Below are 25,349 nucleotides of genomic sequence, written 5' to 3'. Positions count from 1 at the left end.
AATTTGAAATGGGATCAGGAGAAAAGATGAGGTCAAAAAACAGATAGAAATGAATACTAAACTGAGTGCCATCTGATCAATAAAAAATAAGAATGCTAACCTAAAAATCTAAAGACATCAAAAATGTTTTGTTTGCAAAACCAATAAATCACTCAGTGAGAGAGCTGAGAAATCAAATAAAGAATCCTACTATTGGATGCTTACAGAAGTCGCTGGGAATCATACAAAGACAGTGTCAAATTCATAATTTCTCTGTAAATTTTGCAATGAACTACCACAGAGAAGGCAGAAAAAAGGAAAAGAAAGAACTCATAAAAACCAAACTCTTATATGACTTTTTACATTTACTTTACATTCTTGCACATGCCTTCTTTGATACTCACTTCACACTGTTCTTTATTAAGGGTTTTGCTAGTCATGTAGAAATTGCTTGTACTTTGCTCAGTACTGTATTATTGTTACTACATTTTGTGTAAAAAGTGAGCACTGCCCAAAGAACTAAAGTATTTACAAAAGTCACATAAAGAAATTTAGCATTTTGTACAAGCTTGACATTTGTGCGTCAACACGGCCTGAAACTAATCAGTGACTGTGATGTCACTGTGACCTCACTGAGGTGTTTCCAGGTTGGCACGGGGGCTGCAAATAGAGAAAGAACCAACCAAAGAATTTTATGGTTGGTCCCTGAACCAGCAAAAAAAAAAAAGAATAATGCAGATAAAACAGGAACTAGCCTTAGAATAAAAGAAGGTCAGTTAAAAATGTGTTATTTTGAATTACTAAGGTGTTGTATGTATCTAATATATCACAACAGTGTGTCCATTTTTTCCCTTTGGGACTGGAAAATCTAAATGGCTTGATTTATCATTCATCGGTTGTCAATTTTGCCAGCATAGCCACTATTACATGTGAATATTTGATTAAATGTTCTGAACAAATTTGGCTTAAGTTAACTTTGTTTTTGCAATACTAACTTTGGATACTTTAGTTTATGGTTCTATTTTCTTTTATTTTGGAAGTCTAACAGGTATGTGCTTAGAGCTTTTGTGAGTGCTACTAGGCACAAATTAAAAGCTCTTGAATGGTCACACATATAAACATCAGGACAATTTTGAGGTGTAATTCAATCAATTTTTAGAGTGTGCATGAAAGTAAAAGTGCATTGAGGAAGCCCACAAGCAGGCACACCAAATGGGAACTGGTGTACATTCGGCAACATGGTGGTGCTTTTCCCATGTACTAGTCAGACTCTTCATAGTATTTTACAGTAACTGAAAGAATATTAAATAAAAAGAGCATTTTTACCTTTCCATATGTTTTTTTTTTCTTCAAACCAAACTCCTGAGACCATCTGTTATGTTAATTGTAAGCTAACTGGAGGATATATTATTAACTGTAATTTGCCCCAAGTCTAAAGATGACGGATGGTGTCAACCAAAGAAAGGTGATATGAACTGAAGAAAATGGCACCTGTGGATACAGTATGTTTAGCTAGAGTTTTTGTGCAATGAATCCTGTGTAGTTTATTAAGGATATTCTCCTGGTTTGGGAAGCTTGGTGAGAAACATGCCCGGAGCCTAAATCGTTCCTTTCTTTGTTTTAACAGATGAAACCAGATGCTGCATTCCTGTGGATAACCATCCTCTCCATGGCAGCATTTATCCTCTCACTATGGCCAATAGCAATCATTTTTTCCAAAGCTAAGTCTTGTTTGTCTAGACTCAACATAGTACCCAAATTTGCTCTGAACCAGGTAAGCCAGTTAAAAAAAAACATTAACCTGCTTTTTATAATGCATTCACCATGTTTATTTTTACAGTTTTATTCAAAATTCAATAACTGTAGAGACAGCATCTCTAAATGAGTACTGGGAAGTACAAGGAAGGTAACCAGCAAACAAAACACAGTGATAATCCATAAGATGAAAAGTCAGGGGCACGTAAGGGACTGAAACCAAAAACGAAAACTAACACCCTGTATGTATAGAAGCTCACTACACTAGAGTTTTTTAAGCATAAGTTATCGAGTTGTGGTATTGTATGAGGAAGCCGGAAGTGGCAAAGAAGTATGTAAGAGATGTTAGTTGAATGGTGAGGATGCAGGAAGTAGAGTTGGTGAAGGTGGATGAGTTTAAATACTTGGGATCAACAGTACAGAATAATGGGGATTGTGAAGAGAGGTAAAGAAGAGAGTGCAGACAGGGTGGATTGGGTGAAGGAGCTTGACAGGAGTAATTTGTGATGGATGGGTATCAGCGAGAGTGAATGGGAAGGTCTACAGGATGGTAGTAAGACCAGCTATATTGTATGGGTTGGAGACGGTGGCACTGCCTAGAAACCAGGAGACAGACCTGGAGGTGGCAGAGTTAAAGATATTAAGATCTGCACTGGGTGTGACGAGGATGGATAGGATTAGAAATGAGTACATAAGAGGGTCAGCTCAGGTTGGACAGTTTGGAGACAAAGTCAGAGAGGTGAGATTTTGTTGTTTTGGACATGTGCAGAGGAGAAATGCTGAGTATATTGGGAGAAGGATGCCAAGGGTAGAGCTGCCAGGCAAGAGGAAAAGAGGAAGGCCTAAGAGGAGGTTTATGGATGTGGTGAGAGAGGAGATGCAGGTGATGGGTGTAACAGAACAAGATGCAAAAGACAGGACGATATGGAAGAAGATGATCTGCTGTGGCGACCCCTAATGGGAGCATCCAAAAGAAGAAGAAGATCTAACTAAAGAATAATGAAACATGACACTAATGTTAAATTTATAGCAGACTTTGAACTTTTTCAACTTTGTTGAACGCAGTCATGTGACATGTCTTAGCACATCACATAAACAAATGAAGAACAAAATGAAAAAATAATGAACTGTGCAAAAAACAAATGAAAATTGTTCAAAACCCCTAATAATAGATTTCCTGTGATAAAAAGCTATGACTTGCCACACAAAACAAAATAAATAATGATTACTTTTATAGTCACAGGCTTCAAGTACAGAAAAAAATGTGTTTTTTAATGTGTAAATTTAAACGTTTACTTTATTCAAAAAGCTAGAAGAGAAGATCACCCTTCTTAGCATATAAATCCATACATCATACACCATGGAGGATGCCGATACCTCATTTTAACATTCATTGACTGTCTGTAACAAAAATGCATGGTGACAAATATATGTAGGGACAAATTAGTGTACCTAGTAAGAATTAATTTTATTTCATGGAAGGATATATTTTTTCTTTAAATAATATACATGAAATGTATACTGTATAAGAAAACATGCAAGGGGAAACTCTATACATATTAACACAAATCAAGAGAGACTATAAACCCATGTAAATAAAAGGTTACCTGGTACCCTTCATAACAACTGTAAAATTGGCAGCTGTCCATATGTCGGTTTTAACAGTTGAAAGGCGGCAGATATGCAGGAAATGTCTTGATTTGGGCATAGCAGCAGGCAGTACGGCCAAAATCCATGTAAGGTTATAATTTAAAATTCAGATGGTTTGGTAGATACTGCCATCATATATTTTTATATACATTTCAGGCTGAAAATATATATTTTTTTAACAAATATCACCTAGATATTGTGAAATAAACGACTGGATACACAACAAAGGCTTGGGGCAGCTGCCTGTATACTTTCCCTGGCTGCAAATGTGCTTAAGTTCAAGTGGTTGTGCATAAGTTCCAAGTCCAAAGTAGAACTGTCTTGGTCGGGATTATGGCAAGTTTATAAGGTAACTCAAGGGAAGTGATGTCATCAGAGCGGGGCAGGAAGTGACATCCTCGGGGTCAGGACAGAAAGTGACGTCCTCAGGGCCCAGACAGGAAGTGATGTCCTCTGGGCCGGGACATGCAGAATTTCCCATGCCTGGGGCCTCATGTATAAATGGTGTGTACTTACAAAAATGTTGCGTAAGAACATTTCCACGTTTAAATCGCAATGTATAAAACCTAATCTTGGCGTAAAGCCACGCACATTTCCTCGGTACCTCATATTCTGGTGTACACAAGTTCTGCACTCGGTTTTGCAGACTGGCGGTACCCAGCCATCAAAGCAGTGCTACTGTTCCAGTGTGATTTCTCTTTCTTTCTGAGATCCACATCCCTGATCACATCTGATTGGGTAGCTTCTAAGCCAACCGCCAATAGCGTCCCTTGTATGAAATCAACAGGGCAAACAAACTGAGGAAGCATGTACCATAAATTAAAAGACCCATTGTCCAGAAATCCATGAACCAGCGAAAAATCCGTGATATATATTTAGATGTGCTTACATTTAAAATTCGCGATAGAGTGAAGCCGCGAAAGTCGAAGCGCGATATAGCGAGGGATTACTGTACACTGAAAATAACCGCATATTGTTTAATGCATCTGATTGTAATTAACCTGTAACAATATAATGGTCCACAGAATGGTCAAACTATTCTAAATACCATAACTGCTTTAGTGTTGTTACTCTCACTGCACCATCTTCTTCTTCCACAGAGGATCATCTTTTTCCATATTACTCTCACTGCACCACTTGGGAATATTTATATCACTGTATCTGAGTGGGGAATCACAGTTGTACAGCAGCTGATCTGAAAGAGAATTATCAGCATACAGCATCAAGCACACGCTGCCTCAGCCATGCTGTCTATTGAACTGCTCTCATATGACAAACGCTTCAGAGCCTTTCCTGTACTGACCTCGCGGTTCAGAAACAGTTTCATCCCAAGAATTATAGACGCACTCAATCAGTCCATCAGATGCTCCTTGTCGAACTGTTTGTTCTTATTAGTACAATCACCTCACTGTAAACTTGCGATAGTTATAATATTGCACAACCTGAGAAACTTTATAAAGCGCGTATTTACATTTGATGACGATATAATTTTTGAGATGAAATGCAGCAAAATATTTTTATTATATTATACAGATAAAACTTTAACTTCATTTAAATAATCTATATCGTTAATAATTAAACATGCAAGGACACAGTGCCAGCGCTAGGGAGCTGCTGGTGCTCGGTTCACGGATTGTTCCTGCCTCGCGCTGTATTCTTGCTGGTGCTGACGCGACACTGGAAGGATAGATGGATAGAATAATTAAACACGTACTACGAAGATATTTCAATGTTCCTTAAAAGTTTTAAAGAATCAGTGTTCTAAGCTTACAGATGGCTTAATGTCTATTACAGAGCTGATTGTGTTGCGATTGGGTATTTGGAGAAAGAAAAGTAAGGACAGGAATTGGGGGTTAGTATGTTTGAATGAGACAGTACTGCTACAATAAAGTACAGAATTTCATCAAAGGTTGTGCATGGCGCAGCAAGCATCTTGCGTGACACATGAACAATCACTGCGCCATCGTGTTCCCATGTTTAATAACATGCTTTAACTCCTATTATCATGAAAATGATATCACGTATACATCTTAGTATTTTAATTATTCAGAGAGCTGTAATATCACGAATGTAATGGATTCAGTGTCCTGTTGGAGGAAGAGAAAGCCCGGAAGCATATAGTGATTCACACACATACAGCACATAGAAGATCAAATACAAAACAAAGCATTTAACGTGCTACTTTAGTTACAATGAGATTTGAGAAACTAGTAAATTAAACGATTTTAAGATGAAGTTTATGATGTTCTACTTTAATGACAAAATAAACTACATGATTAAAGTGGAAATTTCGAGATTAAAGTTAACATTTCATGCTTTTTTTCCCACTGTCTGCCTTTTTTTTAACTCTGTACCCTAATAAGCTTTCATATGATACTCAGATGGTGGGCTACGACTCACCTTTTCACGGCGACTTTGATATCTGACAGCTTCTTTTTTATTTTGGGCACTGTGCGACTTTGTGAACTTGAGCTTTCGAGTTTCTCCGACACTCTATGTCACTCAATCAACTTCCTTTTGTTGTTTATACCACTGTTTAAACCAACAAATAGTACGTTTTTCCTTGCCTCCACTTGGTATTCGCTGAAATTTTTCTATTTTCCCTCATGCTTTTGCCATTGTCTTTTGACAGAAGTCTGAGCTTAAGGGTGATTTATATTGATTTGCATATTGAAAGAGGCATAATTCTGGGAGGAGTTGGAGTGGGACAGCAGGCGCGTGCACGTGCGTTACTTTTCATGCTGACCGGGATTTATGGAGCGGAAGAACGTGGAAGTTGGCATTCACACAGATTTATGCATCTGGATTTTTTTGTGCGTAAGCACATTTCCACTTTTGTCCGCATGCCATGTTATACTGTGAATTATACGAACGGTGTTATGCATGAGGCCCCTGGTCTGTCAAGAGAAAAGAGAAGGACTCAGTGTAACCCGTCGCCCTCTGGCCTGGCATGGAATTAGCGTTTTCTGGCCCCTTTTATTGACTCTGAAACGCATGTGTGTGACAATAGGTAGATCGTTATTTGTCCAAATGGGGATATTTAGCAAATACAGAAAACTAAATCAAACAACAACCCCCTCCCTAAAAACTTGAACAAACTGCAAAAAAGTAAAAAAAAACTTTCTGACTTGGCGAATGATAAGAGAACTGTCAAAGCGATGCATTATAATGGCATATTGCAACTGGAATAAAGGAGGACTAGTAGCATCTCTTGACATGCTGTAGTTGAATATTAATAATGATTAATTGTACATACAGAGTCATATATTTAAACACCTCTTAACATTCTGCTATTCAAAGGGAATCAATATCAGGTGTTTCTTATCTATCTTCCTCTCCCTGCTTCAAACCACATAGCACTCATGTCAATATCCTTAAAATGGTAGGCTCACTTTTATTGCAAGGTTCACAAACAAGCTGTAGGAAATGAGTGAGGGATCTCTATTTCATGGCCCACCCAGAGACGTCAGTGGGGAAAGACGTCCTCACCCCTAAAAAAAATCTTATTCTAAAATGTGATTGATTAGATCCTGCCAGGTTTTTAAAAAGTTTTGAACAGATCCTCTAAGTGATTTTTTTCCAATTTCAAATAATATATGACATCAGTTACCCACTGATTTAAAAGAGGTTGGGCACGGTTTTGTCTGAAGGAGTCTCTGCAGAGGTGTCGGCTTAACTCCATGTTACATATTTGTTATCAGATAAAGCACAGAGTGTTAGAAGAGCTGCCGTTCCGCCATTCACTTAGTGTTTACTCTTTAATGCAGTAAAAGGTGCAGCTGAATTTCTGCATCTCTGTTAAATCTGCTGTCTTAACAGGCCTTGTCTGCCACTAAAAGCCTAGCCAAATGGGCAATGTCTACTTTATAATACAAAGTACATACAGACAGAAATTGCCTTTAAAACATTACTATACCAACATAAAGAACATTTCACATTTTCTTTTGCATGTGCAATATCTCTTTTTTAGTTTCAGCCTTTAGAAAATAACTGTTTTATGTCTACTTTGCAGAGAGATGAAGCATTGAGAGCCATGATTCCACTTTGGATGGCGCACTAGTCCATCCTAGGTCCACTGATACACAAATGTCTACTCCCCTTCACTCCTAGGTGCCATTTGTTTAATGGGCACAACTTTGTGGTATTGGAAGAAACCAAAGTATCTGCAGGGAAATGGACAACAAGCAAACTTCACACAGGCACTGACCAGGTCAACCTCCAATGTGCCTGCCTGCCTATTTTAAGAAAAAAAGTATAATTTATTGAATTTGTTTAAACAAATGTACAGTTCTTTTACTAGTATGATAAATCAGAGAGATGTGTATTGCCTTTTTGTTACTTTTTCTTCATTTCAGGGTATCAACACTAGTTTTATGCTTTGTAAAGAGGCCATATGTGAAATAGTGCAGTCTTCCTCTTTCAGAAATCTAAAAATGATATTTAAGTTAGAAAATGCCCTTTTCCAGTACACAAGATGTTTTCCTTCTAGTGCATTTCATCATCTGAAGCAGATAATGTGTTTTAATCAGGAAATTCAAATTTGAAAGTGGGTGTGGGAGTCATGTTATATAAGCAGTGACATATTCGTTATTTACTACGTCTCTTATCAGCTCCATTTTCATATTGGCTTTGATACAAAACAAATTTTTGACTGGAGTTCAAATTACATTGGACAGTGAAAATTACACCTTAATGTGCGCATGAGAGCAAAGGCGGTTGTTTTCCGTACCATATTCATTTGGAATTTGCCTTTTGGCAGGAAAAAAAAAAGAAGACCTTCAAGTGTTTTTGCAGTTCAGCATTGTGCACAGTACTGGGAAAACTGATGACGTGTGCATCAGGTCCTTCAAGGCAAAGTCATATTTAACTACCTGAACATGGAATTGGGGGTGACATGCTGTTTGCACAACCCTTTCCTGCAAACATGGCCTCTTGCCGCTAAGCAAGGCTTTACTCATCGCACTCACATAACCTGCAGCTTGTTTTACAGCCAAATTGCTTTATTAAATTACATTACTTTAAAACGGATTATTTTTACACACTGTGGTCTGTCTTGCTGTTGTTTTCAGCCCAAGTTTCTAACCTCTCAAGTCTTTACTTTTATTATTTGTTCCACTTGTGCTTGTTCATTAATGGACGCCCTTCTTGTTATCCTACCCTCTGAACAGGTCTTTGCTTGCCTGACTACACCTTTGCTTTCTCCAGCTGAATCCTCCAATTATGAAGGCTGTTATTAAAGACGTCTGCAGTTGGCGTCCACTGGCCGTCATATTCATCATAGTCCCGAGCTCTCATACGGTGCCTCCGGCTCCCTTCATTATATCTCATGGGTTGTTTTATCAGTTTTAGCTTGATACTGATACCTCATGTAAGCACCAATGAATGACTTCAGGCTGTCACAGTAAAGATGATCTGCAGTTTCCTCATATGAATGGTTTTGAAGACGTGGCAGTCAATTTACACATTTTTAAAAAATAAGTATTTTTTCTGCTTTAGTACCACTGAATAAAAAACATAGGAGAGTAACATATGGCACTATTAGACATGCAGTTGCCACATGACCTTAACACTAAATTTATTTTATGGAGTAAAACTTTTTTCCAAAAAAATAGACTAAACTTATGGTCAATAATATGCCAGGTGGTTCTAATGATAATGACTGGTATTTTGACCACCTCTTGTATCCCTGAGGAGATCACTACATCCAGAACACTCTTGTAGTAGTTTGTACGCTGAACCCAAATATATTTTAAGAACTTCTCTACCAGGTACGATTTTGGAGTGACATGCAGCGTTTAATTATTGTAAATCTACTCTCTCTATATAAAAAATCCTAAACCTAAAAGTGCAACGATTTTATGTTACGTTTATTGTCACGCTTTAAATCAGGCTTATTTTAAAACCTACATATATATGTTTGGTATCATTCCTTTCAGAATTTATCTAACTTTAATGTGATGTTGTTAGATTTTCAGATTATTATTCCATTTTTAAATGATAAACTAAAATATCAAGAAAGTCGTGCATCGAGCATAGTAGACCTCAGTTTAACGGCAATACTCCAATCGGTAAGAGGGTAAATATTTTATTCTCATTTCATGATTTTTACTCAGTTAAATGATAATTTTTTTTACATATTTATAGAATTTCATGATTTTGACTCCAATAAATAATCATTTTTCTTTTGTACATTTACAGATTTTACTAATATTCTGGCCGCAACTGGGGGTTGGACACCAAAGGCTTGCCCCCCTAGTTTATCCATCCATCCATCCATTCTCTAACCCGCTGAATCCGAATACAAGTTCACGGGGATCTGCTGGAGCCAATCCCAGCCAACACAGGGCACAAGGCAGGAACCAATCCTGGGCAGGGTGCCAACCCACCACAGGACACACACAAACACACCAAGCACACACTAGGGCCAATTTAGAATCGCCAATCCACCTAACCTGCATGTCTTTGGATTGTGGGAGGAAACCCACGCAGACACAGGGAGAACATGCAAACTCCACGCAGGGAGGACCCGGGAAGCGAACCCGGGTCTCCTAACTGCTTGAGGCAGCAGCGCTACCACTGCGCCACCGTGCCACCCCCCTTAGTTTATATATATATACTATATGTATACTGTATATGTATATATATATATATATATATATATATACTAAGAAAAGGCAAAGCCCTCACTGACTGACTGACTCACTGACGCACTCATCACTAATTCTCCATCTTCCCGTGTAGAAGGCTGAAATTTGGCAGGCTCATTCCTTACAGCATACTTATAAATGTTAAGCAGGTTTCATTTCGAAATTCTACGTTTAATGGTCATAACTTAATCCTACTTACATACATATACACGCCCATAGCCTGCAGCTCGGTTGCCGTGTGAGGCAGAGTTGTGTCCCCCATCACCATGCCTCCCACGTACTTGGCTGCCTGCCTATATAAGGCCGTCCATCAGCAGCAATCCAATAGACACACTACCGCTACGAGGCGTTTGTCATGCCTAAGATGAATACGATATTCGCGAGATACAAGTTTAATGAGAAGACGCAGGTATAAACGAGACTTTTGATCACTTTGTAACGGAGTTCAAATTGTTGGTGAAGGACTGTGCTTATGCAAACGAAGATGAGATGGTCAGGGATAGAATAGTGTTTAGTACAAACTCAGCGAAAGTGCGAGAGAAACGTTTAAGTGCCAGGTCTGAGCTAACATCAAATAAAGCCGTGGACATTGCAAGATCGCACAAGATAGCACAAGCACAGCCGAGAACCTTTGATGCATGTACTCCGAGCGGCTCATGTCAACTGACTGTGAACGCAGTACGCAGACAACAAGCAAGAGCTCCAAAGAGTGCTGAACAAAAAATGCATTACACAATTGAGAAGGCAGCAAAAGAATATGAAGCGAGTGACGCATACAAGCATATTCATAAGTGCAGCTACTGCGGAAACAAAGCACACGGTGGAAAAAGTCAATGTCTAGCTAAAGGAAGACAGTGTAAAAATGTGGTCAACTGAAGCACTTCACTAAAGTTTGCAGGACTGGAAAAGGTAAACCTGTGCATGCAGTGTGTGATGTCTCAGATAAAGAGGAAGACGAGCTGTTAATTGATGCAGTAAGAAAGGAAAAACCCTCTGAAGCTGAACAAGCCTTTGTAGACATATCAATAGGAAAGCAAGGTGTAAAGCTTAAGTTTAAATTAAGTTCATAGACACGCTGCCGCTAAATATTCGCTGGCAAATCCACAACTTAATACCGGGAATGCCTGTTAAACATCTTAGATTCACGAGTATCGATTTGGGTAGTGAACACTTCGATGAATGAAACCTGTTATCTTTACAACGGTTGACAAACACGGAATGTATCCTGAACACAACACATCCTCCAAATAACGAATCTGATTGAAAGAAATAATGATAATCAAATCCTTGATGACAGCAGCACTCATAACAGTCACAAAACAATGACATTGATAATCATGTTACGTTATTTTTAAAATGTTTCCTTTTCTTTTTCATAACTTCTTTAACACACTACTTCTCCACTGCGAAGCGTGGGTATTTTGCTTATATATACAGGTATATATATAAATATATATAGTCCAAAGCTTTTCACGAGAAAACCACTTAACAGATTTAGATTGGGTTTTTTTTCTATAATTTGCTTGAATTCGGTTGATTTTACGACTTCTCTCATTGCACTAAGAATCATAGTTTGCTTGCAGGAACAATTTATTCACGCAAATCCCAGACAGAGGCTGCGGGCCAAGGGGAGGGGGAAGCGTGACGTCAGGAGTAGAGAGCCGGGAGGGGCCCTCCTCTGTCATACGCCACCCTCTGAGCATACCTTGCCGCCGCTTAGCTAGCATATGAGAGAACCCCTTAACGAATTTAGTTTGGGTTTATTTCTATTATATGTTTGAACATTGATTTTGCAACTTCTTTCATCATGTTAAGTATTATAGTTCGCTTGCAGGTACGACATATTTGAACAAATCCACGAGAGAAGCTGTGGACTGAGGGGAGGGAGAAGCGTGACGTTAGGAGTGGAGAGTCGGATGGGGCCCTCCTCACTCACTTGCTAGCCTCTGTTCGAGTCAGTCTACCTCTGGCCATGTTTTGGAGCGTACATGGCCTCCACTTAGCTAGCAATACCTCCTTGTTTATTTATTTTTAAAGTTTGTCCTGTTTCACTACTACGCGGGCAGAGCCACGGGGAGACAGCTAGTATTGTGTATTTACATGTTTGTTAAAATAACTCACATATAATCTATAACTTAGCCCATTCTGATGTTCTACTCTACTTTGCTTCAGGAAAGTCTCTCTTAAAAGTCCACCAGTAGTCACCTAACACACTTGTCTTGGTAATACTTTTCCATATTGAAAATGTCCTGATGAAATCACTCACCATGTTCATCACTGACAGCACCAAGTTTTTCAGGGCAAAAGTCCAAGCTGGTGGGGTGTTTGTTTGTACCTAACCCAAAAAGCAGTTAATGTGGTTTTCCTTTTACTGTAGTTCATTGTATTCTCTTTTTATCAATAAAAATTCATAACAAAAAAAAGTGAAAATGAGAATCTAAAAAATGAATCTTCAATGACATATTGCATCCCATTGGTCTACCTTGAGAAGGTTCATAAGTATTTCAGGATAGTTTTCAGCCTTACGATTTCCTAAACATTGGCTGCAGGCTCTTCTCATGCTCTGTCTCGCAGTTTTTTCAGCTTTGTTCAACTCTTCTTCAAATATCTGCACATTTAACACTTCTATGGTCTGAGAACCAACAGAAATGCCTTCCTTAATCTTTAATCACTGATCTGAGAAAATGCATTTCTTAAGTATGTGAATCCCGTTTGTTTTATCCATTCCTTTAACAAAGTTTCTTATAAGTCAAGAGGAGAAAGATAAACTTTCCTAGGATGAACAAGTTGATTACCACATTTTTCTTTCTTGGAACATGGGAGGTATGTTTTGGCCACTCTTACTGACTCAATTACTGACAGCCTTCTTGCTAAGGCTATCCCACTCACACAAAAGCACAACAGGATTTGATGCAACCAAGCAAAAGGGCAATCAACATTAGATCTCCTACACCTATATTTCTAATACTGAATGTTTTCTAAAGGTAATTGCATATTCTGTTGTGCTACAGGAAGAGGAGGGAATTTATTCCTGTTGTGGAAAAGTATAGGTTTCAAGCGTCACTTACCCACATTTTGCTTAGTGTCTTCATAACTGAATTAAAAATTAAAGTAATAGTGATTAATATTTTAGAAATATATATTTATTTACTCCTATTTTTATCTATGATAAAACTAAATCATGAAAATATAAAGGTGGTGTCACAAGAAAACTAAACCTAATAGGAAAAAAATCTGACTTCATATTTGGATTCAGCACTCCCAAATTGAGTTGATGTCAGTCATAAAAAGTTTGATGGTGCATTAAGGTAAAAGAAAATCGACAGGTTTAGAAATGTCTGGGGGTGGCAGAAGAGATTCATTTGGTGATTATTGTCATGTGTACAGAGTAGCATGAAATTCTTACTTGCATGTGCTAATCAACATACAATACGTTGCCACTCTCCAGGACCAAAAGCAGAACTGCCTTACCTCAAAATGAATGTGTTCCTTTGTTGAGGCATTCTTGACTGTACAGACAATAGCACAAGGCCTCCACAGTCCAATCTTGTTGATTGCTTTTGGGCCACTTTTATGCAGAATAAATAACATGTCAGCCTCTAGCAGTGTTTATGAGCAACCTAATGAAGGATAGTCTTGGTCATGCTGATCTCACATGCACGTTTCCATGCATTCTGGATTACTCGGTGCCATTGTTTCTTTTGTAACACAGCATATGCATTAATGGAATAACAGCACAAATAAGAGATAAAATGAACAGCAAGAATTGGATTCTTATTAAGAAACTGGTTGAAATGAAAAACTGCAGCTACTGTGGTCCTTCACCCCATCTAGGCATTGCCTAATACTGCCAGGGTAGGACACAGCTCTGTGACCCAAAGTAGCTTAAGTGGGTTTGATGGTAGACAGATGACTAACTAAACAAGAGGGATGAGCTATGCTGAGCTAACTGTCCTGTTCTTGTCAAATGTCTCATGTTCTTTAACAAATTATTACTTAAAAAAAACATTAGAAAAGTGGAGGTTAGGTGTCGAACACCACTGAAAGTCACCTCTTTCATTAGATGTTTCTTTCTGCTCCTGCAGTGCATTCTGATTCTGACCCAGGCCCAAGGTGGAATCATCAGCCTTCTTGTTGGCACTGGGATCATAGCATGTGCGCCACCCTTTCCTGCCAGGGCCAGAGGAGCATGTAAGTGCCTTTTCTTATTATTTATTAACACTTTTTTTATACTAATTCTATTTTATTTTTCACATCTTCTCAACATGAAACGTATGAATTTAAAATCTAATTGGCTTTTACTCTTACGTTTCCCATTCCCTTCTGTGTACATTAACACAAAGTAATTTGGGATTAACTAATCTTTTACTTTAAAAGAATACTGCACCCAAAACTTATATTTTTTATATGTTACTTACCCCATGTAGTATGTATGCAGTGATGAGTGAGAAAAATTTTTAATGTTATGTTTTCATGCAGAACAAGAGAAAAACGTTGATGATATAACAGAATCCAACAGGGAGCAATGCCATTCAGTGACAAACTATACATTTTTTCAGTATTTTGAGATTGCTGCACTTTGAAATTCTGAGTCCCATTCCAGGCCAGAAAGCCCGCTATGTGAGTTTAGGACTAGGCTGCCTTGAGTGGGGTCCAGATCTAGTACTGCACTGTTGTGGATTCATAATACAAGCTGTACTTTTATCGATTCAAGAAAGGGAAATACCGACTATCAAATCTATTTGAGTAGCACAGCATTCACAAGCATTTTTAATGATTACAATGCATGCCTTTGTGTATGATTAATCAGTTGTACATGTATTGTTGTTCAAAAAAGGTTTCAGTCTGAAAAGCATACATCAAGGGTGTCCAAATCCGGTCCTAGTGGGCCGCAGTAGCTTTGGTTTTCATTCTAACCATCTTTTTAGTTACTGACCAGTTCTTCCTGCCAATTAACGTCTTTTGCCTTAATGTTAATTGACTTGCTATGTATGACTGAGACCCCCTAATTATTTATTTTTTCTTAATTAGCTGCCAAACAATAATGAGACACAAAACGAGCTGCCACATGACCAGCTCACCTGTGCCCATCACACAGTATCTGAAAATAAAAGAAGGTGAAGGTCTCAGTAAGGTTGATCTGCTTAGGTCACCAAAACATCTTGTTGGTGCTCTTCAAAAAAACCAGAAAATCGACAATTTTGGAAGTGCCTGCTGTGGCAGAATGAGAGCTGCAACAAGCCAATGAATTAAATAACAGGTTTAATTAACAGCAAGAATCGGCTTCTCATTAAGAAACTGGTTAGAGTTTGAAGCCCGATTTAGCTGTTAGCTTGCTTCACATCTCATTTCTGTTTGGCTGCCATTTAATGAAGAACAGAATCAATTCAGATGACTGAATCCTTAAAAACTATTAAAATGAGGGGAAAAGAAGTTAATTAGCAGCAGAAACTGGTCACTGATTAGAAAAAGGGTTAGAATGAAAACCTGCAGCCACTGTGGCCCTCCAGGATCGTAGCTGGACACCTCGGCATACACAGATACATTATACTGCAGGCATCTATTGAAGCTGTCAGAATTTTAATTATACAGTACCATGATATGAACTTTTGGCCACAGCAGCCAACTTCTAGGACAACTTTCGCTAGGTCACTCATTTCACTCATTCTCATATGGTGCTTTTCATTGAGTAAAGCATAAGAGTGCTTACATAAATTTTTTACTTGAATATAAGTGCTAAACTTTGCATTTGCATACATAACTGCACTAATTATTTTACATTTTTTATTGATACTAAATACATATATGCTGCGTCTTAGGATCTGATGTATTTTACAAATTAAATATATGTCACCAACATGCAGTATAAACTACTGTATATATAATTAGTTTATTATATTATCTCTCTATTATAAAAAAAAAATCTTGAAAGGTTGGAAGGAGACGAGACATGATTTTCTCAGAGAGACACTTTCACGTCTCGCGAGACAAGTCTTTGTGCCAAGAGATTTAACCACGCCTGGGACCAGAATTAAAATAAAGACTAGATGACAAAGTAGAACGTCGTAAAGAATTAAAAAATGTTGGCGCAGTACACATGCAGAGAAGGTTAGAGATAATGGAAGTACGAAAATTCAAAAGTCTCAAAAAAAAGATAATAAAGATTGCATTAGCACAAACAAATGGAAATTATTACTTGGTGAAATAACGAAACAACAAAAAGAGATTGAAAATATTGTTTGGATTTAAACTTTAAGTCAGTGACTTGTAGACTGTTTAATTCGTGTTGCCAGTAGGGAAAAAAAAGTAGTGTTTCTTCCCAATGAAGAGGCGTATCCGCGAGAATTAAAAATTTGCTGTTTGGTGAAAGTGAAATCCCACGAGAGAAATCATTTCTCATTTGTATGAATGCTGTTGTCAGACACATTTCTTATAGAGAGAAAGAAATGATATTCACTCACTGGCAGTTATACAGTATGTTGCATTGTCACGATGTAATTCCAAACACGGAATCAAAATTCAATGCGATATTAATGAAAATTTAAAAGCGAAAAGAGATCGAATATATGGAAATATGTGATATGACAGAAGTGCGCCCCGTGAGCAGCAAGCCAGCAGCTGGTTGAGCAAAGAGGAAGTAAAAAACAAATGTATTTGTTTCCTAATGTATCACCGTTTAAGAGGGGGTTTCGGAGGAGCGACTGCGTCTCCTTGGGGTGAGTTCAGCCCCCCTCTTCACAACGCCAGCGGCTGAGACGTGAAGTGGCTGGCGCTTAGCCCAGGTTTGCCCTAGTAATTTTTTAATGGAAAGAAAAAGCTTACATTTAATATGCAGCAAAGTGTCTTTTCCATGTCTTTTTTTAAAGTTGTGGTTAAGTTGTAGCAAAATATAAATTGATTGATTGTGATTAGAACAGCAAACACAGCTTAAACACACATTAAAATTTTGCAAACTGTATAAGGTGATTCCAACCAGGGGAAAATTAACTAACAGGGGCCTCTAGCCTGAGCCTCAGGTTCCCCCTGACCTTCCAGTTAATACAAATTGCCCCACTTCTCTGTACCTTACCTTGCATGAAATGCAAATCACAATGTGGCACTTGATACTCACAACTTTGCTTTTAACAAACCAGTGTACCGATACAGAATATTATGGGCCATAGAAATGTGGCCTATGAAACACCAATTTGTCTTTTAGGCCAACCATGTTATAAGAATAAGCAGTGTGAATCAGTCGCAAACAACACAATATGAGCAACAAGGTCACTTCCACCAGTCTACACAGTGCCAGCTGCTCTCTGGCCAGTCAACCGCACAACTTCCACAAAACCTTAGGTGAATGCACAACACAAAACAGAACAACGGCAAAGTACATGCCCCTACCTTCATAGGCTGTGGTGTTCTTGGCAGAAAAGTCCTTTATGATTCCTGTGAAATTCAGTTGTTAAAGGGCCCCACTTTTCAGGAGCACCAGTGTGAGACACTCGAGTTTTTCCTGTTGCATTGTAGGATTCAGTCTGTTTTACGCAATAGCTGGCTTTAATAAAGAGCACTCTTCATTGGCATTAGTGAAAGGCATCAAAAACTAGCCCTAGAATTTTGTCCAGACCAGCACTCCACAATTGGGAAGACACCTACAATTCTTGCAACAATCAACATATTATTCTCTATTCATTTATACAGTATGTAAAGTCAAGTAGTGCACATGCGTTCAGTACTGCAAATTCCCTTCACACTAACTTTCTGTTTAAAGCAGATTTACAGTCAATAACTTTTACCTTTAATTGATCTATTTGTTTGATCTCATCTTGTCTTTACTTCTTCTGTTGTTTTGCTTTAGCAAAAGTGCGGAAATGTACTGATTACATATAGGAGCAATTAGGAAACATCTGAATTTTTGCCATGTCTTTAAATGTTTATTTATTTAATTTTATTTTTAACTTTGTGGGATTACTCTCTTAATTGAATCCAAATACTGAGAGCTGACTAGAAGTAGATCCAGGCCAACAAAATGAATGGCAAAGGACAGTTAAGCTCTTATTAGTAAATACTGTATAACTAGAATATTAAAAGCAACAAAATATTATGAAGCACATGCACATTCTTGTTTCATTTAAGACAAATTTAGTATCACAAGCTTGTAATTTCTAGACTGATAAAAAAAAAAGAAAAGATACTTGTTCAGCTGCTTTGTCCTCCTTCCCCTCCTCAGCTCCACTCTGCTCCAGTAAGTGCAGATGTTGTAGTTGTTCTTACAAAAAATGAATGTGTAAGTGTCTGATATGGACAAAGTGAGGTTTTAGCCCTAACTAAACATCTATTGTGGTTGAAAGTTGGCATCCTTGTAAAGTAAGGCACAAAGATGTGTTGAAAATAAAATCAAAGAGAAATTCGGCTGTGAAGTTGTAAACACCCCTAATCTTTTAAATTATCCTTCACCGCTGCAGTTGGTGATTAATACATTATTTGCTGTATATTCCTGTAAGTCCTGTTGGATGTTGGACTTTTTAGATGCTGGTTTGGAAGAACCAGTTGTCTATGAGGGCTACATCTGCAAAAGATGCGAGCTGATCCAGCACCTCGAGCTCAGGGTCGCTGAACTGGAGGAGGAGTTGGCTGACCTGCGTTGTAATAGAGAATTGGCGGACTTGGCCCAGGTGTCCTTTAGAGAGATGGTGTGCACCCCTAAGGTGGCGTGGGAGGAGATTCCAGACCAGACAGGTAGGAATAGGTGGGTCACGGTCACAAGGCGTAAGGTAAAGGGTGCACACTGTCCGGGGGGATCAACCCCAGAATTAGAAGTGTCTAACCGTTATCATGTCCTGGAGTAGCTGGACGGTGACTCTGATAATTCTGAGGTGGTAGGCAGGGTTGAGGAGCCCCAATGGGCCACCTCAAAACCAGTTCCCAAAAAGAGAGAGGTAGTGATAGTTGGGGACTCAATCATTAGGGGGATTGAAGCGCAGGTGTGCTCCAGAGAGAGAGAGTCTCGCACGTTGTGTTGCCTTCCGGGAGCACAGGTGGGAGACCTCCCTGGAAGGGTGGATAGGCTCTTGGCCAGAGCGGGGGTGGATCCAGTTGTCATTGTCCACGTTGGAACAAATGACATACATAAGGGTAGTCTGTCAGTTCTGCGATCCAAATTCAAAGAGTTAGGTACCAAGCTGAGGAGCAGAACTGACAAGGTAGTCTTCTCCGAAGTTCTGCCTGTGCCACGCCCAGTCCAGGTAAGATTGAGGAGATTAGAAGGCTTAACGCTGGCTCAAATCTTGGTGCAGGGTAGAAGGGTATAGGTTTATGGGGCATTGGGACTCCTTTTGGAACCGATGGGACCTGTTCCGCTGTGGCGGGTTACATCTGAACCGGAGGGGCACCAATGTATTGGGGAGGCGTATGTGTAGGCTAGTCGAGGATTGTTTAAACTAGGGAATGGGGGGGCAGGGAGTTTAGGACAGGCCAGATTTAGATCTATACATGGAAGAACAAACAATGGTGTAGAAATAAAAATGCATAGTAATGTAAATTTTAAGCAAACACGTAAAGATAGAAGGATTAACACATTAAAAATAGCTTGCCTTAATGCTAGAAGTATCAAAAATAAGGTAAGTGAGTTGGAGTTGTATGTAGCAGAGCACAATTATGATATTATAGCAATAACGGAAACCTGGCTAAATAACAAAGATGGGGATGAGTGTAACATAGAGGGATACACATTTTTAGGAAGGATAGACAGAACAGAAAAGGAGGTGGGGTTGCTGTTTATGCCAAACAGGAATTAAATGTAAGTCATCTTCAGTTGGATGATGAGCCCCATCTTAGTGAGGACATGTGGCTTCGCCTGGAAAATATTAGGGAAAAGGTCTCATTTTAGGAGTGTGTTATAGACCACCCAATTCAGACAGTAATTTCAACACACATCTTTTAGTAATATCAAAAGGCAAGTTTACAGGGGATATTATAGTCATGGGGGACTTTAATTATCCAAATATTAACTGGGATAACCTTACAGATGGAGGAGCACAAGAGCAGGAGTTTTTAGAAGTAATCAGCGACTGTTTTTTAACACAGCATGTTAAAGCACCAACAAGGGGTGAAGCCTGTCTGGATTTAGTATTCTGTAATAATCAGGATAGAATTGAGGGTGTAGAGGTGATTGAACCACTAGGGTCAAGTGACCATAATGTAATACAATTCTCAGTATTTTGTAAGAGTACAGATGCAAAGACTAAAATTGTTAAGTTGAACTTTAGTAGGGCTAATTTTGAGCAGATGCGACAAAGTCTAAGTAGGATAGACTGGGATAAGCTTTTAAATGTGGAGACAGTCGAGGAGCAGTGGAACAGGTTTAAAATGTTTTACATGTAATGCAGGACAGATACATACCTAAATTTGGAAGTAATAGGAAACTAAAAAACTCCACGATGGATTAATAAAGATTTAAAAAGAAGTTGCAAAGGAAAAACTGCTGTATAAGGCATATAAGACTAATGACTGCAAAGAGAACCGTAGCGTATGAGAACATGAGGGCAACCATTAAGAAGGATATCAGAGAGGCTAAAAGACAGTTGGAGAGGAATATAGCAGATAAGGCGAAAGAAGACCCCAAGAGATTCTTTCAGTATTTTAGTAGTAAAAGAACAGTTAAGGAGGAGGTCAAGTTCATCAGGAATAGTAAAGGGAATTAAAAGATACAGACAATGAAATAGCAGATGCCCTAAACTTACTTTTCTGAGGTGTTTACAAGTGAGCAAGTGGATAACCTGCCAGAGGTAAACACAACTACTAAGGAGGTACTGAGGGATTTGGAAATTGTAGAGGGAGAAGTGCTGCTCAGATTAAATAAGATGAAATCAAACAAATCACCAGGCCCAGATAATATTTATCCTCGTGTTCTTAAGGAGGCTAGTGAGTACATATATAAACCCTTGACACATATTTTTAGGAAGTCACTGTGCACTGGAGAGATTCCAAAGGACTGGAAAATGGCAAATATCATCCCATTATATAAAAAGGGTGACAGGGCAGATCCAAGCAACTATAGGCCAGTAAGCTTAACAAGCATCACAGGAAAATTAATGGAAGGAATTATTAAGGATAAGATTGAGCAACACATGACAAGGACAGGAGTTATTCTGAACAGTCAGCATGGGTTCAGAAGGGGGAGGTCGTGTTTTACTAACATGTTGGAATTCTATGAGGAGGCAACAAAAGGATACGATCAAAGTGGAGCTTATGATATTATTTATCTGGACTTTCAGAAAGCATTTGATAAGGTGCCACATGAGAGGTTGGGCATCAAGTTAAAAGAAGTGGGAGTTCAGGGTGATGTTTTTAGATGGGTGCAGAATTGGCTCAGACACAGGAAGCAGAGGGTGATGGTGCGAGGAACCTCATCAGAACTGGCGATGTTAAGAGTGGTGTTCCACAGGGGTCAGTGCTAGGGCCGCTGCTATTTTTAATATATATAAATGATTTAGATAGGAATATAAGTAACAAGCTGGTTAAGTTTGCAGATGATACCAAGATAATTTGGAATCCGTTATATCATTACAGAAGGACTTGGATAGCATACAGGCTTGGGCAGATTTGTGGCAGATGAAATTTAATGTCAGTAAATGTAAAGTATTACACATAGGAAGTAAAAATATTAGGTTTGAATACACAATGGGCGGTCGAAAATCGAGAGTACACCTTATGAGAAGGATTTAGGAGTCATAGTGGACTCTAAGCTATCAACTTCCAAACAGTGTTCAGAAGCCATTAAGAAGGCTAACAGAATGTTAGGTTATATAGCACGATCTGTGGAGTACAAGTCCAAGGAGGTTATGCTCAACCTTTATAATGCACTGGTGAGGCCTCATCTTGAGTACTGTGTGCAGTTTTGGTCTCCAGGCTACAAAAGGACATAGCAGCACTAGAAAAGGTCCAGAGAAGAGCGACTAGGCTGATTCCAGGTCTACAGGGGTTGAATTATGAGGAAAGATTAAAAGAGCTGAGCCTTTACAGTTTAAGCAAAAGAAGATTAAGAGGTGACATGATTGAAGTGTTTAAAATTATGAAGGGAATTAGTACAGTGGATCGAGACTTGTATTTTAAAATGAGCTCATCAAGAACACGGGACACAGTTGGAAACTTGTTAAGGGTAAATTTGCACAAACATTAGGAAGTTTTTCTTTACACAAAGAACGATAGACACTTGGAATAAGCTACCAAGTAGTGTGGTAGACAGTAAGACGTTAGGGACTTTCAAAACTCGACTTGATGTTTTCTTGGAGGAAACAAGTGGATAGGACTGGCGAGCTTTGTTGGGCTGAATGGCCTGTTCTCGTCTAGAGTGTTCTAATGTTCTAATATTCTAATATTATATATATATATATATATATATATATATATATATATATATATATATATATATATATATATATATATATATATATATATATATATATGTGGAGCCGACCCGGACACAGACAGGCGGACATGTTGTTCATCAACAGAATTTTGTTTATCAGGTCCCCGCCTTGTAACAGGTGGAGCATCCTGCCGACTATGCCAGATGTGGAGCCGCATCGGACACAGACAGGCGGACATGTTGTTCATCAAACCGCCACACGTTTTATTTACAACTATTTACAAGTATGGTCACTCAGACCCAGTCCACTAGTGCACAAAACACCCCAAACACAGTCCTGGCCACAAATGCCTCTTCTTCAGGCCGCCTCTACTCTCCTCTCTTGCCTTGTCCTCCTTCCACCCGACTCTAGCCTCGAATGAAGGGAGACGGCCCCTTTTATACATGACCCGGATGAGCTCCAGGTGCTTCCGACATTCCCCCGTTGGCCACGCCCCAGCGTGGCGGAAGTGCCGGTTGTTCTCCCGGCAGCTATCCGGGTATCGTCCTTATTCTTCCCCAAAGCACTTCCTGGTGTGGCGGAAGTGCTGAGGTAACAGGTCCCCAAGGCATTGGGGCGCCTCCTGGCGGTGACCACGAGCCCCTACAGGGTGGGGCTTCCATGCCCTCAACCCGTGGCCCCCAGAGCAACCAGGAAGGCGGCTCCCACATGATCCAGGGTGGGCTTTGACCCTCTTCCGGTCCCTCACGGCGTCCCAGCCAGGTTGTTGCCCCTGGCATCCCTGACAATATATATATATATATATATATATATATATATATATATATATATATATATATATATATATATAGTGACAGATAGGGGGTGCTGTCATCCCCTTGAACCCTCGGACCAGACGTCAGACACCAGATAAAAGTCCAAATAAATGTATTTTTACAGCACCTCCACTCCACAATACTCAATAAACAATACACAATTCACTATAATTAATCCTCCACACCTCCCAGCAGCTCAGTCACCCTTCCTCCCAACTCGGCCCACCGCTGGGATCTCCCACAGTCCTTTTAAAGTCCTTGACTCGGGAAGTGCTTCTGATCCCTCTAGTCCATGTAATTCTTAGTACTTCCGGGTCAGATCAAAACTTCTCTTTTCTTCAGCCTGGAAGTATATCATCTCTTCCGTTCCCGTGATTGTGAATTACTTCCGGGCTATATGGAAAGTACAAATCCCAGTGTCCAGGAGGAAGTCTTGCGCTGTCCAGGGCTGCTTCCCCTGAATATAGTGTGCAGGGGCGTCCCAGCTGGGCATGGACCCCAGCTGCCTGCAACAATATATATATAATAATACTGTTTCGTATTGTATTTTTGCCAACCTTTTTGAGAACACGTGCAAGACAGAGTTACTTTGTACTGATCACTTCTAAGTGTTGACCCTGCTGTAGTCCCTTATGCAGAAATCACCAGTTTGTGTTGTTTAAAAACTCTCCTCTCACGTTCTTTTCTTGTTTGCATCTCGGCAGGTACTGTCACGTGATTGGACATGTGCATGGAGGATGCACGGTGGGCCATTCACATTGCGTCTCTCTTTCTCTTTCTCCCCTGCACCATGCTCACTCTTTATAGCTTGTGTCTCAACAGCGTAGCACATGGAGTTAGGGCATTGGACTTTGTCCCGTTAGTCCCAATGGCCAGTCCATTTTTCCACACCTGTAAAGTAAGAAGAAACGAATTCAATTTCTTTTTTCTTACTTAATTTGTGGCCCATAGGCTGGAGCTTAAAATAACTAATTTATTAATCCTCCCCTAACTAAATATATAGATACTGCAGTCTCCCTTAGCATATATTGGAAATTCAAAATCAAACAGAGCTTTTTGTCTTTGCCTTTAGTTATGAACCAACAGCTGCTTGTAATGGAGATGTTCATTATCACCATCCTGTCACGCTGCTATTACAGACGTAAATACGCTGACTTGAACCCTGAAGACACTGGACCATCTGGAGATCAGGAAACCCAAAAGGACATAAGGTGAACAAAAGCAACAGCACAAGCAGCCAACGCTGGGGTAAAAAGGACAGCCACAGGACGAGGCCATGTTATAAATATAAATAAATTATGGACACTTACTTTAAGAGGAGACTTTACCTATTAAAGCATACAAGTATGGAAATTTAATTATTGTTGTTTAGGGAAAAGCATTGCCTGTTTGTAAACTGAGCTCCACTATCTTTGCAGTTCTCACTTACTATACAGATATGTTTCAGTTCAGAAATTTTAACCAGAACTTTGCCTGACATCTCAGTATGGCATCATATATTGTAGTTTCTCTGTTTCATTAACAAATGCAACACATTGGTGTGAATCCAGTATGAATAGAAAGGGGGCATTAAAATATGATTCAGAGTAAGTGGAAGGCCAAGGACTTCTTTACACTGTTTTATTGCAAATTGTGTTACAGCACATAACAAAAACAAACCCACATAATCAGATTGTTTTAGGTATATTACAATAAAAAATCAGTATAGCATGATCCATGCAGTACTTACATATAAATTATACTTTAGTGATGCAGCAGGAAATCACACAGCTTCAGATTTTACTATGCAATACAATTGATTATACTCTTGTGGTAGAAATTTAACATCTTATTAAAGAATGAAACATCTTCTAAAAGGACAAATCAGTTATCAGGCAGGAGAAAAGCTCTTCATGGTATCTTTTAATTACTCCTCGGCCAAACGCCTTAGAGGGAGCATTCTTCAAAAGCAGTCTATTACAGCATGGTCAGAATGATCAGAGAAATAAAGAATAGAGGTTCATTTAATAAACTATTGAATTTACATACAGTGCCAATCAATGCATGCATTTTAGTCTTGTTGGTTTATTGGTTTGCATCCAAATGATTTATATAAAATAAAAGTCTGTTATATTATATTCTGGTTCTTCTTATACATTTGAGTTAAGCCT

General features: G+C 39.1%; 1 protein-coding gene across 3 annotated transcripts in view; it reads left to right on the top strand.

The window, feature by feature from the left end:
• Nucleotides 1-25,074, top strand: part of LOC120537188 (organic solute transporter subunit alpha-like) — a 46,816-nt gene extending 21,742 nt beyond the window's left edge. For all 3 annotated transcript variants that reach the window (XM_039765932.1, XM_039765934.1, XM_039765933.1), the window contains 3 exons: nucleotides 1,607-1,753; nucleotides 14,117-14,222; nucleotides 24,272-25,074. In XM_039765932.1, coding sequence (XP_039621866.1) covers nucleotides 1,607-1,753; nucleotides 14,117-14,222; nucleotides 24,272-24,414 — 396 coding nt within the window. In that variant the 3' untranslated portion in view covers nucleotides 24,415-25,074. The remainder of the gene's footprint in view (nucleotides 1-1,606; nucleotides 1,754-14,116; nucleotides 14,223-24,271) is intronic.
• The last annotated feature ends 275 nt before the right edge of the window (nucleotides 25,075-25,349 follow it).

This window comes from Polypterus senegalus, chromosome 10 (genome assembly GCF_016835505.1).
Source record: "Polypterus senegalus isolate Bchr_013 chromosome 10, ASM1683550v1, whole genome shotgun sequence".
In the NCBI taxonomy this organism is placed as follows: Eukaryota; Metazoa; Chordata; class Cladistia; order Polypteriformes; family Polypteridae; genus Polypterus; species Polypterus senegalus.
The sequence above is the reverse complement of the archived record's forward strand: the minus strand, read 5'-3'. Positions and strand labels throughout refer to the sequence as shown.